Genomic DNA, 17,097 nt, shown 5'->3' on the forward strand with positions numbered 1-17,097 from the left:
CTGCCTAATCTTAGTGAAAACTAAGGTATAGGTTGGATTGGCATATTATGATTTTTAATTTGTTTTTTTAATCATCCAGCAAACTTTTTGCACTCCTGAGTCAGCACATGCATCTGTCAGAGAGAGAAGAGCAAGACGGAGCACGAGGCTGCAGCTGAATTTAGAAAGTTAGAGGTGTTCTCATCAGCCACATGAGATGGGCAGGAGATTCCTTCCAGTAGGCGAGAGAGCAGAGTGCAGACAACAGATGTGAGAAAGGTCCCCATAGCTGTCAAGTTCCCGCATCCTTGTGCTGAAGAAAGGGAGGTGCCATCATGATTGATGTTCAGAGGCAGTATAAAAGCACTGGGTTTCTCCCCAGCTGCTTGTCACACCGACCTGCACCATCTCTCGCCTGCCTGTGGGGTTTCTGTCAACTAGTCGTGGAGGGGAGGAGACTCTTTAAAGAATAACATCTTATTGTGGCCATGCCAGAACCCACTAAGAAAGAGGGTAAGACTTATCTAGAAATCTTTTTGTTGTACTCCTTAATAAAGTGTTTATTTTGGTATTTATCTTCAAACAAATAACAAATATCTTAACTAGATGAGAAAATAAAATCACTATGATTTAAGGAAACGATCTTTTAGATTAAACAGACCAGAGGAAAAATACAGCGAGAGTATATTGAATTGAAAAATTTCTGATAACGGTAGTTTCTAAAGGGATATTGACTAAAATTATCAAATGATAATTCTATCATTCAATTGTAAAGAATCCTTAAAGTGTAATTTAAGGATGTTAATTGCTGATGGTAAACAGATTACGTTTTCAAGCATATTTTCTTAGATTTAATCACAAATTTTTTACCATGTATTTGCAATTTGCAGAGAGCAGGAGACTTAAAATATTTTCTCAAATGGTTAATACATTGGATCAAGATTTCAAAAAAGAATTTGTGACATTATTTCCATATTTGCTACATTTTTTAAATGGAAACATATTTAAAATATACAGACGAAGGGTTTTTTTTGTTCTTATCAGTGCCTTTGGAGGTTCGTTATTAAATTCTTGCATGGAAAGAAAACCAAACACCTGGTAAAAAAGGATGTCCCTGAGTATCATGAATGGATTGTTCTTTCATGAGTTTTATTGTAGAGAATTTCATAATATGTAGTAGCCTTTAAGAATAGTTAAGCTGAAAGTATAAAAATATTCTTCCTTAGAAGAAATGTTTTCCCTAACAAAGTTTCTCCTTTCTATAAAAAAATTAGTGTATTAAAACTACCAATTGGTAACAGAAGTAAATTGGAATTAGTAGTTATGAAAATAAATAAGCACAAATTAATAGTATGCATGCATTGAATTTAATTTTTAATTAAAATATCTTTTAAAAATATTATTTCATTTATATTCATCTTCATTAATGCTTACTGAATCTTTATTTTTCCCTTCTGCAAATAAAAGAAAAAGAAAGATTAGCAGGAAACATAAAAATAGTCATAGTTTTCAGTTTTTAATTCTTAAAAATGCTTTAGCTATTATTTTAAGGAACCTTGAAAAAGATGTTACACGTTGAACTCAAAGTTGAAATACTAACCAAATTATCAAAAGTATTTTAAACATATTTTCTTTATATAATTAAGTAACCAGTGTTGACAGGCTGTGGTGATCAGTTTACAGGTTGGCCTTACTTAGTGGCAGAGGGCATTGATGGATGAAGTCTTTCACCCAAAATAACCACACCAAATGCATGTATTAATATGGGAACTTAATCCTGACTGTCAGGCAGGGAGTCCAACCCCTGCTAAAGTATCTTATTTGTAATGCAAATGATTTACGTGTGTATTAAGTGTCCTTTTTATCTGCTCTGTCACTTTAACCTCTCCGAAGTGTACCCAGAAGAAATACATTCTACCATGTTTCCAAACTGGAAACACAATATTGTTTTAATTATTCTGAATTTAGTGAATGATTTTGCATTTGTTTTTTTAAAGCCTAATTGAAAATGAGAAGAAAGCTGAAAAACCAATAAATAAGGTGACAGGCTGTAAGAGCCAATAAAGCTAATTAAATTATTCTGATCGCAAAGGCGATGAAGTTTGCTTTTCATTTGACAACTCAGTCTGATTCACTCTTTTATGGGGAATGAAATTATAGAGCTGCAAAGAGGAAAATATATCTTTAACTTCAGCCACCACCCCCCCAATATATATTTTTTTCTTTCTGAATAAAACAGCATGGATGCTAAAGACTCCATCATCTTCTTTTGCTATAAAAGCACGTTGCTATTCTGTGTAGGAGTTCCTCCACCCAGGACAGTAATTTTATACCCATAAATTCTTTGGTTAGTGTAAATTTGGATGATGGGGAGTGGGGCAAGAAGAGTTACTGATATATTTAAAATCCATTGAGGAAGTACAGAGATTTTTTTGGTTCCCTTACCAGCAGAACTGATTCTTAAAGGAACTGTACCTTGAAAAGCTTTCCTTAGTGAAATAATTGCATTTTAATATTGTTTACATTAGAAGAGTAAGGAGTACGGCAATTCATGAACTATTCTGGTCCTTTCTTCTTCTCCTAACTGTGATTTCATTTTCACTGGGGTTAGTTTGATTGCATATAAGCATCCCTCTGAAAAATAAAACATGGCCTAGAGCCAGTTCTTCAGAATCATTTCAAAATACCTGCGGAAACCCTCCCAAAGAACAGGCTCCTCCAGCCCATATGGGTCTTCTGAACTCTTCCCCACAGCTCATAAAGCCATGCCCAGGAAGGCCATGACCACTTGCTGTGAATCTTAATAGGACACATGAGCTGGTTTGGCCCTCCTAGGATCCAGGAGGATCTGGCAACTCCTCAAAAGAGGCTGAGTTTTCAGCACCTGAAGGTACAAAAAATGTCTCACTCAACTACTTCCCAGCCTACCGTGGCCTAATTCTGGGAGTTTTCTTCTTAGATCTTGGGAGAGCTGGTTCTTCTAAGGAGAAGGAGGAAGGACAGATGTAACTTTGGATCTCGAGGAGGAAGTCTAATGGAAGTAATTAGTCAACGGTCCTTGTTTAGACTCTTGGAATATGCTGGGTGGCTCAGTGAGCCCTTTTGGAGAAAGCAAGTATTATTCTTAAGGAGTAACCTCTTCCTATTGTTCTACTTTCTACCATCATCAATTGTATATTATGTATTCTTTGGAGAACTATGTTATTTGTACTGTCTATTCCAGATAAAACTTACCTTACACCACTTTGGATTCTTACAGAACCTAAGGCCTAGTACAATTAAGTTATTCCGATCAAATTGGGAGGATGTTGTAGGCAGTTTCAGATTTGTGGGGATCTCCCAGGATCCCTTTGATACATTCATTTATATATCAATTATTAATTGAGTACAAGTAAGTGCCCTACAGTTAATTGCCCCCGGTTCCTACTGTGTAAAGAAATCACCTTTCTTTTTTTTTTTTTTTTTTTTTTTAGGACAGTATCTCACTCTGTGGCCCAGGCTGGAGTGCAGTGCCACAATCTCTACTCACTGCAGCCTTTGCCTCCCAGGTTCAAGTGATTCTTGTGCCTCAGCATCTCAAGTAGCTGGGATTACAGGTGCCCACCAACACACCCAGCTAATTTTTGTATTTTTAGTAGAGATGAGGTTTCGCCATGTTGGCCAGGCTGATCTTGAACTGCTGACCTCAGGTGGTCCACCTGCCTCGGCCTCCCAGAGTGCTGGGATTACAGGCATGAGCCACCGTGCCCGGCCAAGAAATCACCTTTCACTGGAAATTTCTCTTTTCCAGTCAAAAAGAAATTTTATCAACCTCAAACTAGACAATTGCAATAGCCTTTCTTCCATGGCAGAATCTCTGTTCATTAAAGAATAGTATGAATGGCTGTTAAACCCATAAAAACGATTTCCTCAGAATTTTACCTCTGGAATATGTAATGATTAAAACCATAAAGCCTGATTCTTTAACATCCTGGGACAACTGTTAACTGGATTCCTTTAATTTTTTATTTATTTTTTATTTTTTTGAGAAAAGGTCTCATTCTGTCACCCAGGCTGGAATGCAGTGGCACAATCATGGCTCACTGCAAACTCTGCCTCCCAGGCTCAAGCAATCCTCCCACCTCAGCCTCCCCAGTAGCTAGGACCACAGATGCATGCCATCATGCTCAGCTAATAGCTGATTTTGTTATTTTTAGTAGAGATGGGGGCCTCACAATATTGCCCAGGCTGTTCTCGAACTCCTGGGCTCAAGAGATCCACTTGTCTCTGTCTTCTAAAGTGCTGAGACTACAGGTGTGAGCCACCGTGCCTGGCCTATTAACTGTCAGATACTATAAAACCCAGAAAAATTCTCTTCTAAAACACTGAGTTGAGGCCTTAACATGAATTTCACTTTTTGTTTCTGATTTATCAGACCTTATTATATTTAATGTACTTAACTTGTCCGAAAAGGCAAAAGTTCCTCTTTGGTGCTTGTGTGTCATTCGAAAAATCTCAAGAGAGTCACTGTAGTTTTCTCATGTTCCGTGTAAGATCTCTTCTTGAAAACTCAAACGTATGGCCAAACACAGGTTCCTTTATGACCATAATTTTAAGGTGCCATTCTGATAACTTCAGGAAGCAAAGGCATGGCTTTGTTAATGCAGATTATTTTGCTGTGTCAACATACAATATTCATCTTATCCATCTTGGTCTACATTTCAATAGGAATAGGTGGGACCATGGTAATAGAGAACAGTTTTGTTGTTGTTGTTGTTGTTGGGGTCCATAAGGGTTTTTCCATTTCTGTATCTTTTTTTCCTTGGTCTCTAGAGATTTCATCACATTTTAAAGTTTTGCCAAGCCAAAAAGCTACCTGAATGTAGAGCAGCATTCATCACCTCTTGCCTATTTCTAAGCATTTCTCAGGGCTTAGTCATCCATCGGAAAAGGACCTCCCTTGATGGGAAACCTCCTTCTCATATTTCTTCTTTGACCTTCAGTTTCTACCTGCAAGAGAGTGAATGGCCTATTTCAAACACCGAAATCAATTTGTCTTTGGAAAGTCATCTTATATATAAATATTATCCTTACCTCAAATTGGGGAAAGGTTAATAATTTATGCAGAAAACTAAGAGAAAGGAATAGGGGAGGAGGAAAGATAGTTTATCAAGGGCAATTGTTTCCCTTTTGACTTCGAATGGTTCATCGAGGCCAAGCTGATGATTTCAATTGAAAATAAAGAAGTTGTATGAATGAATGCCATCATATTTTTTCCTCCTGAGAAAAACCGCCATGCTGTGCTGGAGATTCATGGCATATATTTGAGCTCTGTGTTGTAAGTAGGAATACTCTAGGGCAAATGCGTGCTAGAGGGGCTTAATACTTGGCAGAATCCTTCTTTTTCAGTAGCCTGCTTTTATGACTGCTCCGACTGCACCTGTTAGGAAGATAAATAAAGGACCGGCCAATTCTTTCCTCTGAAGCACCCTAAATATATCGCTTTAAAAAGACTTTGGAAAAACAAGTTGTATCCTTACTTCTCACCCAGTAAATCTAAAGAAATTCCCTCTTGTTCCCAGGCCTTTCAAACAGTGAAGTCAGGAGTAAGGGAGATTGTGGACTGGTCAAAGGTGGAAGTTAGGCTCACTAGCTGGTCTAAGGAATCCAGGAGGGTGGAAAACATGAAGAACTTACAATCCTTTATGCTCTCAATGACTCACTTTATTTTGGCCATGAGACACAGCCTTGAAACTTTTTTTTTTTTTTTTAGGCTCTGTATACACACACAATTCATAGAGTTTCCTTATTAACAGCAATTTCAAAGTATCCCCGAATCAAACATGAATGTTAAAGTCAACTACCCAGACTGAAGTTGCTTTTAAAAAATGCTTGGACACAAAAACAAATAAATAAGTGGTCTCTTTAAAAACTTGAATAAATACAAAATGACGTTTTTGCAATACTTTTGTAAACAAATACATTCTTCTTTTCAATTTTGTATGGTTGTGAGAGGAGATTGCTGTGTAATTGTTGCTATTGTTTTTACAGTCCAAGGAAGCATTTTTGTTACTTTTATTTAAAATTATTGCAATTGTTTTATTTAAAAATTATTTTTAGGCTGTTTGTGGACACAGAATAATTTTGATTATAATTAATAATGACTATTTTTATCTTCACTGCTCCTTAATTAGTCTATGAAAACTATATTAAGAGACACAAAATACTCTTGGCTGCCAGTATGTTCTGTGGTAATTCTAAACTTCATCTCTAGACATACTTAAGTGTGTTAGATGATAACAGGATTAAAGTTCTAGCAATCAAACATAAGTATGGAAATTTTAATTTCATATGTGTACCTGAAAGCATGTGGCCACATCTTCTTTGGTATTATTCCATGTTAGTTCTTGATGGAAACAGATGTCTTTTCTGGAATCCATGGTTTGTTCAGAGTACTGCATCCTGGGGAAACTGAATAAATACACAGAAAGGTAGTAGCTGAATTAGTGTTCTGAGTTAGGTTAATCATGAAGTAGCTACTGTTTATTCATGAGGGGTTTCCTAAAATTTGAGAGCATACCAATTAAGGAAAGCCAAACTGTGAAAAAGAAGACAAGACTTTGTCACTTAATTTTCTACATGTATGCAAATTATCTCATAACTGGATAAGAAGAGGGCTTCTGTCCTTGCAGCTGTTTACAAAGACAGCGCCCCCCAAAGTCAAAGTGATCATACTGTCTTGTTGTAATTCTGCTCTGTGTGGATGGGCTCAGTTTTAATTTACAAAGAGTACGTTTGTTTTAGACAGCCCAAAGATGGACCACAGGCCAAATTTCAAGATGTTCCCATTCATGGGACAGAGTATTTACGGGCTTTAACGTACATTTCCAGAGTAAACTTTTAGGTCCCATCAGATTGGGGCATGAATTGATTGATTTGGCAGAGGCGGAGACCAGGATCATTCAATCTCACACTTATTTCTCTTTCTAAAATGAGTTCACAAAAAGCTAACTGTAATCTGACTTTCATTATGCCTTTCAAGTCTAAATCCACTTTGATAAGACTTGCCCTTTTATACTCCCTTAGGAATCCTTTTTAGGCCAATTTGGCACATCAGGGCAGCGTCTAAAATTACATTTAATAATATGTCAGATGTTAGATCTTATGATTTTGTTCTATTCTTTTTTTTGATGTGTATTTAGCTATTTTGGTAAATATTCTTCTTCTCTAAAATTGTCCAAATCTTTCCTAAATGCTCTTTATAAATTGCTTTGCTTGCATCTGGTGATATCGTTTGCCTTCTAAAAATTTTAATGAATCTTGGAACAGAATGCTCTACTTAAAACTCAAAATGTGTCCTTTTTAATTCTACATTTTGTCATGTTTAGAGTTAGATGTCTTTAGGGTTGTTATGCACACAGTATCTGTGTTGGCTTTTTCTTTATGCATCTTAAATAATATGCATTATTAAACATGGTGACATAAAAAAATTATACTATTCGTAGAACATTCTAGACTGCTCAAATTCCAGCTGCACCATAGACTGAATTACTTACACTTTGTATGCCTCTGTTTCCTCATCTGTATGTGAATAAAACAGTATCAAATCTTCGGGTCTCAGTAAGAATTAACTGAAATACACCAGGTAAAGTGCTTATTTTATCTTATTTTATTTTTTATTTGAGATGGAGTCTTGCTCTGTCGCCCAGGTCAGAGTGCAGTGGCATGATCTCGGCTCACTGCAACCTTCACCTCCCTGGTTCAAGCAATTCTCCTACCTCAGCCTCCTGAGTAGCTGGGGTTACAGGCATGCACCACCACGCCCAGCTAATTTTTGTATTTTTTTGGTAGAGATAGGGTTTCAACATATTGGCCAGGCTGGTCTCAAACTCCTGACCTCAAGTGATCCACCTGCCTCAGCCTCCCAAAGTGCTGGGATTACAGGCATGAGCCACCATGCCCGGACAGGTAAAGTGCTTAGAACAGGGCCTAACATATGGAAAGATTTCAAGTATTTTCCTCCTAAAGCAGTAAACTCAGAAATCTTGTCTGGCATAAGGTATTAAATGCCTCATATTTCACATAAACTGATGGCATTTCCCTCAACATAAGGGATGTAACAACCACTGCTCACCTCCTCACTAGTGTAATATTTATAATACACGCCAAGAAAGCTGCTATGATAGTCATAACCATCATTGCCACCACTATATTTCCTTCTTTCACTTGTAGTGATACATCTTCGCTTTCACCCATAGAAGCTCAGATCAAATAAAAGGTCTATACTCCATGATCTCTGTTGTGTTCTTACTGAAATGAGCCATGTCCAATTCGGGGGTCTGTAGTTGTCAGCATAAGGTGATAAAGGTTGGGTTGTTTCTTCACTGTTCTTGTGGGGACATGGCCTTTCCCACTTAGATGAAACAGTTACCCTACAGAGTTGAACAATAACTATATCTGTCTCCAAGGGTTATAAGTCTTGGGTTTGTGGGACTTTACAATTTCTCTCCCTGGCCAGGCGCGGTGGCTCATGCCTATAATCCCAGCACTTTGGGAGGCCGAGGTGGGAGGATCACCTGAGGTCGGGAGTTCGAGACCAGCCTGACCAACATGGAGAAACCCCATCTCTACTAAAAATACAAAATTAGTGGGGCATGGTGGCGCATGCCTGTAATCCCAGCTACTCAGGAGCCTGAGGCAGGAGACTCACTTGAACCTGGGAGACGGAGGTTGTGGTGAGCCAAGATCGCGCCATTGCACTCCAGCCTGGGCAACAAGAGTGAAACTCCGTCTCAAAAAAAAAAAAAAAAAAAAAAAAAAAGATTTCTCTCTCTATCAGGGGTGCTTTTTGGTGGATAGGGTCTTCCTCAGTCTGCGCTTTCCTGAGATGACCACATAAAGAACTCTCCATGACCACATATGGATGTGGTGGGTGATTGATTGAGTGTCACTGTGTTTATTGCAGTGGAATTTTATTTTTATGACCCCACCTGGCATCAGGACTCTTCTTCCTCTATTTTTAAAAAGTCACCCAATGTGAGGTCCAGCAACAGCTTGGAGCAAGGCCTTTAAGAAATTTATCCTATAACCCTATAGCCATATAAATAAGTGATACAAGATCAGTTACAACGGCTCATGCCTGTAATCCCAGCATTTTGGGAGGTCAAGGCCAGAGAATTGCTTAAGCCCAGGGGTTTGAGACCAGCCTGAGCAACATGGTGAAACAGCATGAAAAAATACAAAAATTATCTGGATGTGGTGGTGTACACCTGTAGTCCCAGCTACTTGGGAGGCTGAAGCAGGAGATTCACTTGAGCCCAGGAGGCTGCAGTGAGCCATGATCATGCCACTGCACTCCTGCCTGGGTGGCAGAGCGAGACTCTATCTCAAAATAATAATAACAATAATAACTGATTCAAGATCCCCAAAAAAGACACAGTAAAGGAGGAAACTGTTAACAATTCCAATTGCTTTTGCAATAATTTCCTTTTGACCTATGCTAAAATTTTAAGCTCCTTCAATCTGAGTAAATCTTCCCCTGCAAAACACACCCCATTTGATTCTTTAAAACATGGTAAGAGTAGTGAGGAAGGCAAGTCCTCAGATCTTAGCAATTTTCCCCCAGCCCCATGTTAACAATGAGAAGCTATTTGTTGCTATGTAATAAGGACCATATTTTAATCCTCTTCCTGTGTGAAATGACATCCTGAGATGCAACTTGCATAATTAGAAGGACAAAAGAATGAATTGACTAGGGGAGGAAAAAAAACCCTGTAGATTCAGGGAAATTCCAAAAGTTGAATAATGAGTCATTGAAAATTTACATGATCGATGTACAATTAGACTTCATCTATTCAGAACATTAGAGTACAGTACAGTCTTTGGCAACATTCGACCATAGTAAATAAATATGGATTAAATTGATTGAATCATTCTGAATAGCTGGATTCTCTGCACAGCTAAAGGTTAATTTTGTTATATAACCTCAGAGCCTTATTTTTTCCACCAGTTTGAATAGAAACATTCTTAAAATGTAATATATTACTCCTTGCTTTAAAAAATAAAGTACAGTGGATATAATTTGTCTTAAATTATAGATGTCAGTTATTAGCAGCATGTGACACCCTGAGGGCCCAAATTATTTGCTCTTTTGAAAAATGGGCTCATATTGATTTGTATTTTGAATTTCTGTCCAATTTTTCTTAGCTTTCCTACTTTATCCCTCCTAGAAGTGTGCTGTCTTCTTTAGTACTCTTGTCAGTCAGCATATGAAACTGTTCCCCTCACTCCCCTTTGTCCTTTATTATAGAAGCCATTCCAGCTAATTAATCTGGCTGAGTAGAGTTTAGCACCACCTAAGGCACAGCATTTAAGAAGGCACTGACTTTCTGGGTCACCAAAATGCAGGTTCAGCCCCTTAAGTGACCTCCTTAAATTTCGCTCCTCAGGCACCCTGCTTACCTTTCCCAAGTCCCAGGCCCTGGGTTTACTGAGGAGCTAGGGCCTGCTTCCATGAGGAAAACACAGAAACTCTTAGTGCCTGGAACGTAGGAGCTTGAGATAAATGCAGAGGCCCTTCAGAGGCCCTTTTATTTGGGTGGTCAGAAGCTGTTAGGTAAGTTGCTAGATAGCTGAATTCTGCATAGGGTGGGTGTTACTAGACACTATTGCCCTTTTGTCTCTATTATGGTGCACTTAGGAAAATGAGTTATTGCCTCAAAATCAATGTAAGGTTTTTATTTTGACTGATTCATTCGTTTTATCAAAGCTGCAGATGTATATGATGTATATGACTTGAGTTTGTTTTAAAAATAACATGCACAAAATCTTTTTCCAAAGAGATTTGCAGTAAATTCAAAACCAGTGGTTCAAACCTTTTGGTCTCAGATCCATTTGCACCCTTAACAATTATTGAATAAACTAAAGATCATTTGTTTATGTGCATAACTAGTGTATTATACACACTAATTTTAATTTGGAATACAGTAAATATTGTATTAGTGTGTCATATATTTACTGAATTAAAAATTAAAATTGGTTGGGCATGGTGGCTCATGCCTATAATCTCAGCACTCAGGGAAGCAGAGGCAGGTGGATCACCTGTGGTCAGGGGTTTGAGACCAGCCTGGCCAACATGGTGAAACCTTGTCTCTACTAAAAATACAAAAAATTAGCTGGGTGTGGTGGTGGACCCGTGTAATTCCAGCTACTCAGGAGGCTGAGGCAGGAGAATCTCTTGAACCTGGGAGGCAGAGGTTGTACTGAGCCGAGACCACGCCATTGCTCTCCAGCCTGGGCAACAAGAGCAAAACTGTGTCTCAAAATAAATAAATAAAAGTAAAATTGATAATGTTTAAAATACAAGAATACAGCCAGGTGTGGTGACTTATGTCTGTAATCCAAGCACTTTGGAAGGCTGAGGCAGGCAGATCACTTGAGCCCAGGAGTTCGAGACCAGCCTGAGAAATATGGCGAAACCTCGTCTCTACTAAAAATACAAAAATTAGTCAGGCATGGTACACGCCTGTAGACCCAGCGACTCAGGAGGCTGAGCTGGGAAAATCATCTGAGCCTGGGGAGATCGAGGCTGCAGTAAGCCGAGATCACGCCACTGCACTCCAGCCTGGGTGACAGAATGAGACCTTTCTTCTCAAAAAAGAAACACACACACATACACACACACACACACACACACACAAGAATACACAAACAATTCTATTAGCTGTCAGAAATTGATATCATTACACATTATGTATCCTCTGGAAAACTTCACTGTCTATTTGTTAGAGAATATGAGTGAAAAAGGCAAATAATGTCTTAGCATTACTATTAGGAAAATCTTTTGACCTGGTAAACTCCCTACCTAGGCAGCTCCTGAAGATCCCAGACTATACTTTGAGAACCACTAATATAAATCAATTTAGTATTTTTTTTTTTTTTTTTTTTTTTGGTATAGAGACAGGGTCTCACTACATTGCCCGGCCTGGTCTTGAACTCCTGAGCTCAAGAAAGCCACCCACCCCAGTCTCCCAAAGTGATGGGATTACAGGCTTGAGCCACCATGCCCAGCCTACTTCTTTAAAAAGTATGTAATTCTGTTAAATCCCAAAGTATAAAATATCCAGACCCATAATGCCTATAATGAATAGAGTGGGGAACAAAATAAGCAAGTAACTGTGAAAATGTTGAATTAAACATTGATTTTTGTCCAAATTCTTCATCTCTGCTACATAAGCAATTTGGCCAATAAAAATACACTGTCATTTATATTTGCTGATTTTGGGGGGGTACATTGTTTTTTGTTTGTTTGTTTTGTTTTGTTTGAATCTGTCACTCAGGCTGGAGTGCAGTGGTGCAATCTTGACTCACCGCAACCTTCGCCTACCCAGCTCAAGCAATCTTCCCACCTCAGCCTCCAAAGTAGCTGGGACCACAGGCACACATCACCATGCCCGACTAATTTCTTGTATTTTTGGTAGAGATGTGGTTTTGCCGTGTTGCACAGGCTACTCGTGAACTCCTGAGCTCAAGCGATTCGATCTGCCCCCCAAAGTGCTGAGATCATAGGCGAGAGCCACTGTGCCCGGCCATGGGGTACACTTATGATTAACAGAATCAAACATCTCTAAGCATTATGAATGTCCCCATGAAAGCAATATTTTATGCTATGGGAGCTTCCATTGTGCTCGTGTCTGGGCATATGAGGTCCAGGTTGGAGTATGCATATTGTGTCAGACCCCACCATCAAGAGGGGAGACACCTGATAGTGTTTATTACATATTTAATCTAAAAAGAAAGATAATTTGCTATACCACCAAAAATGACAGTACAAGAGTTGGCCAGGTAGACCCTTCCTTATTCATCATGATGTTTACTAAACACAAAGCCTTCACATGTTCTATTTCAAAGCTAGAATTTTACTTTGAGAATAAGAAACAATATTCAGGAATAGCACACAATTTTCTCTTATGCCTCAAATTTCTAAAGAATATTTTTATTTTTAAAAAATTTTCCCCGAGAAAGTGACAGAAAGCCACAAAAATGGAACTAGAATCATAACATTTAATGATAACTGTTATTGTGTCTTCTTCTGTCTTTTTTATGCCTATATAATATATTCATGATATAATTATGCTCTCCATGCTATAAAAAAGCTAAATTAAATTGTATATAAGGGCCCATAAGATAGTTAAGTAGGTCAAATAATGTAATATTTGAGACAGCCCACGGGAAGAAGAGAACTGGGTGTTTTGTTGTGTTTTGTTTTGTTTTATGTGTATAGACGCAGACATATAAAAACAGACAGGTTAATTAATTTTAAGACGTAAGATTTCTTTTTTTCCCCTTTAAGTTACTGGCCATGAAACCCTTGATCATTGAAAATAGAAATGGACTCCACTGGAGAGGGCCAAACCATTTATGGAGTTACTGGGTCCCTAGTGTTTCTGCAGCAGCACAAAAGCCACATATGGGGCTATCTATTTCATAGCTGCCACCAGTGCCCATCAATTAGAATGCCTTGGCACAGGCTGTGCAGGCATGCCATTGGTGGCATACCTGTGCTTTTTACAGTAGGTGACCATAGGAAAAATCCACCATAAATAGATCTACCCCTTTGAAAGCATTTCAGTGCTGCAGAGGGAGAGAAAGTCTGTATCTGTTCATTAGAAAGGATCAAAGAACAGCCGCCCTTGCCCAGGAAAGAGGGGGCTAGCTTTAGTTGTTGGTTCACAAACTAGTTCATTTTTAGGTTGTCCCTTAAAATATCCCCTTGGGCTTATTTTTTTCAGAAAGTATCCTTGTTTTTCCTTTTTATTCAAAAAGTTTTAAAACATGCTTCTTTAGTCCTGTTAGCATGTTTTCTAAAAAAGATATTGTGTGAGAGGACAAAGAAAGGAGAACAAAAAACCAACTGTATTTACCTAGCAGGAATGTTCCACAGAACTTTGCCCTTTGGCTTTTGAATAAGCAGAAGTACAGCAGGACCTCACCTCAATAAATATCGGTTTGCTTGTTTATGATTTAGAGAGCTTGCCAAAGGTGGGTGCCTCCCGACCATTGCAACACAGCTAACCTTGTTGACAACAGTTGGTGTGATTGACTGAGTGTTATTTGCTAAGAAACTGGTGGGACAGGTTCCTCGACACAAGTTGCTTTGCCGTTTTGGGGAGCCCCGATTTTAAAAACGGGGGATTCCTTAGAGAGGTGAGGGGTGTAATATTCCTGAGAGCCAAAACTCTAGCCCTAATTGCTCTCCTGCCCTTGTTAAGAAATGGAAGACATGTGTTGACAGTAAGAAGAAATGTAAATGATGGAGCTTGGGTGAATGCCTCTGGAGCCTTGGCCAGTGGGAGGGGAACCAATGAAAGACATAGTGTTCCTTGTGGGTAACACAGATGAAGAAAGCTGCCCACGGAATGCCAGGGGATGGTTATGGATTTCTTGGCAGCAAGGAGAAGCGGCTTTTGTGCAGGGAGGAACAGTCTGCCAGTCAACTATATTTATGGAGCACCTGCTATGTGGAATCTGAAAAGGAGAAGGAGAAGGGCCTTGTCCTCAAGAAGCTTGTGATCAAAGGGAGAAGAAAAGTCCCCATCTACTGTAAACCCTTTAGGGTTCCCACTCACATTTGAAAAGGGAGTGGAACGGGTGATATTTAGGGGGTGTGCTGAGCCTTGTTACTCAAAGTGTGGGTTGTGGACCAGCAGCATCACCTGGGAGCCTTGTAAAAATGCAGAATCTTTTTATTTTTAAAATTAAAAAAAAATTTTTTTTCTGGAGATGGGGTCTTGCTCTGTCACCCCAGCTGGAGTATAGTGGTGCAATCTTGACTCACTGCAGTCTCCACCTCCTGGGCTTAAGTGATCCTCCCACCTCAGCCTCCCAAGTCACTGGGACTTGGGAAGCACCAGCTAATGTAAAATGTTTTTTTGTGAAGACAGGATTTCATTATGTTGCCTAGGTAGGTCTCAAACACCTGGGCTCAAGTGATCCTCCCACCTTGACCTCCCGAGCCACCGTGCAGCCTTGAAATGCAGAATTGTGAACCCTACTGCTGCAGACTCCAAGAGTCAGAATCTGCAGTTTGATCAGATCCCTAAGTGATTAATACGCATACTGCAGTTTGAGAAGTTCTAGAGGATTTCTGGAAGTAGTGAGTCTTGAATGTTTTAAGAGTGCAGAGTGAGTTGGTTCAGTGACTCAATTGATACTAAAAGGCAATTCATTTACCTGTGAATTTCTTAAACACAGGTATCTTATCGCATTGTAACCACTTTTATAACCTCTTTGACCTTGTTAAATTCATAATGGGAGTTCAACGAATTTAGGTTGCAAGGGTGCTCCTGCCTATGGTCCCTATTCAGTGAGGTACTGTGGAAATTGCTGTTAATGAATGAATGTTACAGAGGCAGCCAATGAATTTTAGGAACATGTAAATTATTTTTAGAGAAGTGGGCAAAGCTGGCCATGACAGGACCTGTCAGAGACAAACATATGAATTAGAGTGAGAGAGATGCATGAGCAGTTCCTTCAAGGTAAATGGGGACACGTTGGGGGCTCTGAGACTTACCTGCAACACTTCATTTTCCATTTAAGTCATGTGCTGCTTGGCCTTTACCACTCCTTGGTTTCCCAGTTTCCAGGTTTAAGACAACTGGAATTCTCTGTTTCAAATGCTCTGAAAAGGACTAAGGTCCTATTTTCTCTGATCATTTCTGTCTCACCATGATTGATTGACTGAATCGTTGACTGATCTACTTATCTGCCGTATACAAATTATAATGCATAGAAATTGCATCGAGCTCAACTACTATTCCCACTTTACAGTAGGGGTATGAGGGACTCACCTCTTCTGTCCAGTCCCCAGATGCTTCCTCAGTCCCCATCCCAAATGCAAACACGTTTTAACACTTGCAGCTCACAGACCTAGAAATAAGGCATATCCTTAGCAGGCAGCATGTGGAGGAAGACATAAGTGTCTTTTTTGTAGGTGTGTCCGAGTAAAAATGATGATCATAATGATAAAAGCCATGAAAAGTTAAAGCCTATGTGACATTTGCCATGTTCTCTACCCCTGTTAATGCATTCATTCCTGCCAATAACCCCTGAGTTAGGCTGTGCTATTATTTCTATCTCATACTTGAGGAAATCGATGTGCACCCCACTCCTACAAATAGGGAGGGCAACATCCATATGAGGCTATGTGGTCTTGAGAACAAGACCAAGCAATTCAGTGGGGAAAACGGTGTAATTGCTCTGAGAAGTCCACCAGTCCTCCTCTGCCTTGTCCAACATAGGTAGCAGGGAAAGGAAGTGCAGGCCCGGGCTGCAGAGCCCAGGCTCTGAGTCAAGCAAGCCTGGATTACAGCCTGGTTCCACCCTCCCTGGGCTGTGGGATCTCAAAGAGCCTCAGTTCCCACTTGCAAAATGGAGATAATCATAGTACTGATTTCACAGAGTTGTAAGGATTATAAGAATTAATATGCACTAGGTCCTACATGCAGTGGGTTCTAATAAGGGGTTGCAATGTATTTACTCCTTCACTGGCTATAAAGTAAAGAGGTTTCTGTAATTTTGAGAAGAAAAATTTCTGGATCTGCCTATTTACAGGCCGGTGTACATTTTCCTATTTCTACTCCCTGCAACCATCCCACAACGGTCCTAGCAGTCCTAATATCCTATAATGTTTCTGCCATTCTCTCTGATAGAGTTGGCTATTCATGACCAATATTTTGTGGATTCAGTGGAAGTTGAATTAAGCCCTTTAACTTATCATTTTGGTTTTTGGTCTGTTACATAGCCCATGGGGGCTACAGACAAAATGGAAATGGAGAATGTATATTTAGGGAACATTTACAGATTTAGTGCCCAAGATGATTCTCTTTTACGTATTTGATTAGAATTCACCATTGGCCTTAGTTGGATTTTAAGCAACTACGGTTACCCTTAAAAAATGGGAATTGGTCACATAGATGCTAAACAAGTATGATCAATTTAATAGATGTTCAACCACCAAAAGAAGCCCTCCTTAATTCTTTTGTATCAATTCTCTATGCATTTAATGTGTTTTCAGCAATAAAATGAGATACCAGGGAGATAAGAAAGGAAGGAAAGATCCCTGGCTTTGTTTAGATGGGG

The 17,097-nt window shown here is 39.2% G+C and overlaps 1 protein-coding gene across 10 annotated transcripts in view; it reads left to right on the top strand.

Annotated features, from left to right (window-relative positions):
- Positions 1-355: 355 nt before the first annotated feature.
- The window catches only part of MYBPC1 (myosin binding protein C1), a 91,053-nt gene continuing 74,311 nt past the window's right edge, over positions 356-17,097 (top strand). For 5 of the 10 annotated variants that reach the window (XM_055358783.2, XM_055358785.2, XM_055358784.2 and 2 more), the window contains exon 1: positions 360-492. In XM_055358783.2, the coding sequence (XP_055214758.1) occupies positions 468-492 (25 nt within the window). In that variant the 5' untranslated portion in view covers positions 360-467. Of the gene's footprint in view, positions 493-17,097 lie in introns of all 10 variants that reach the window. The other 5 variants (XM_055358789.2, XM_004053754.5, XM_063694243.1 and 2 more) reach the window with 2 other exon arrangements.

This window comes from Gorilla gorilla, chromosome 10 (assembly GCF_029281585.2).
Source record: "Gorilla gorilla gorilla isolate KB3781 chromosome 10, NHGRI_mGorGor1-v2.1_pri, whole genome shotgun sequence".
Taxonomy (NCBI): domain Eukaryota; kingdom Metazoa; phylum Chordata; class Mammalia; order Primates; family Hominidae; genus Gorilla; species Gorilla gorilla.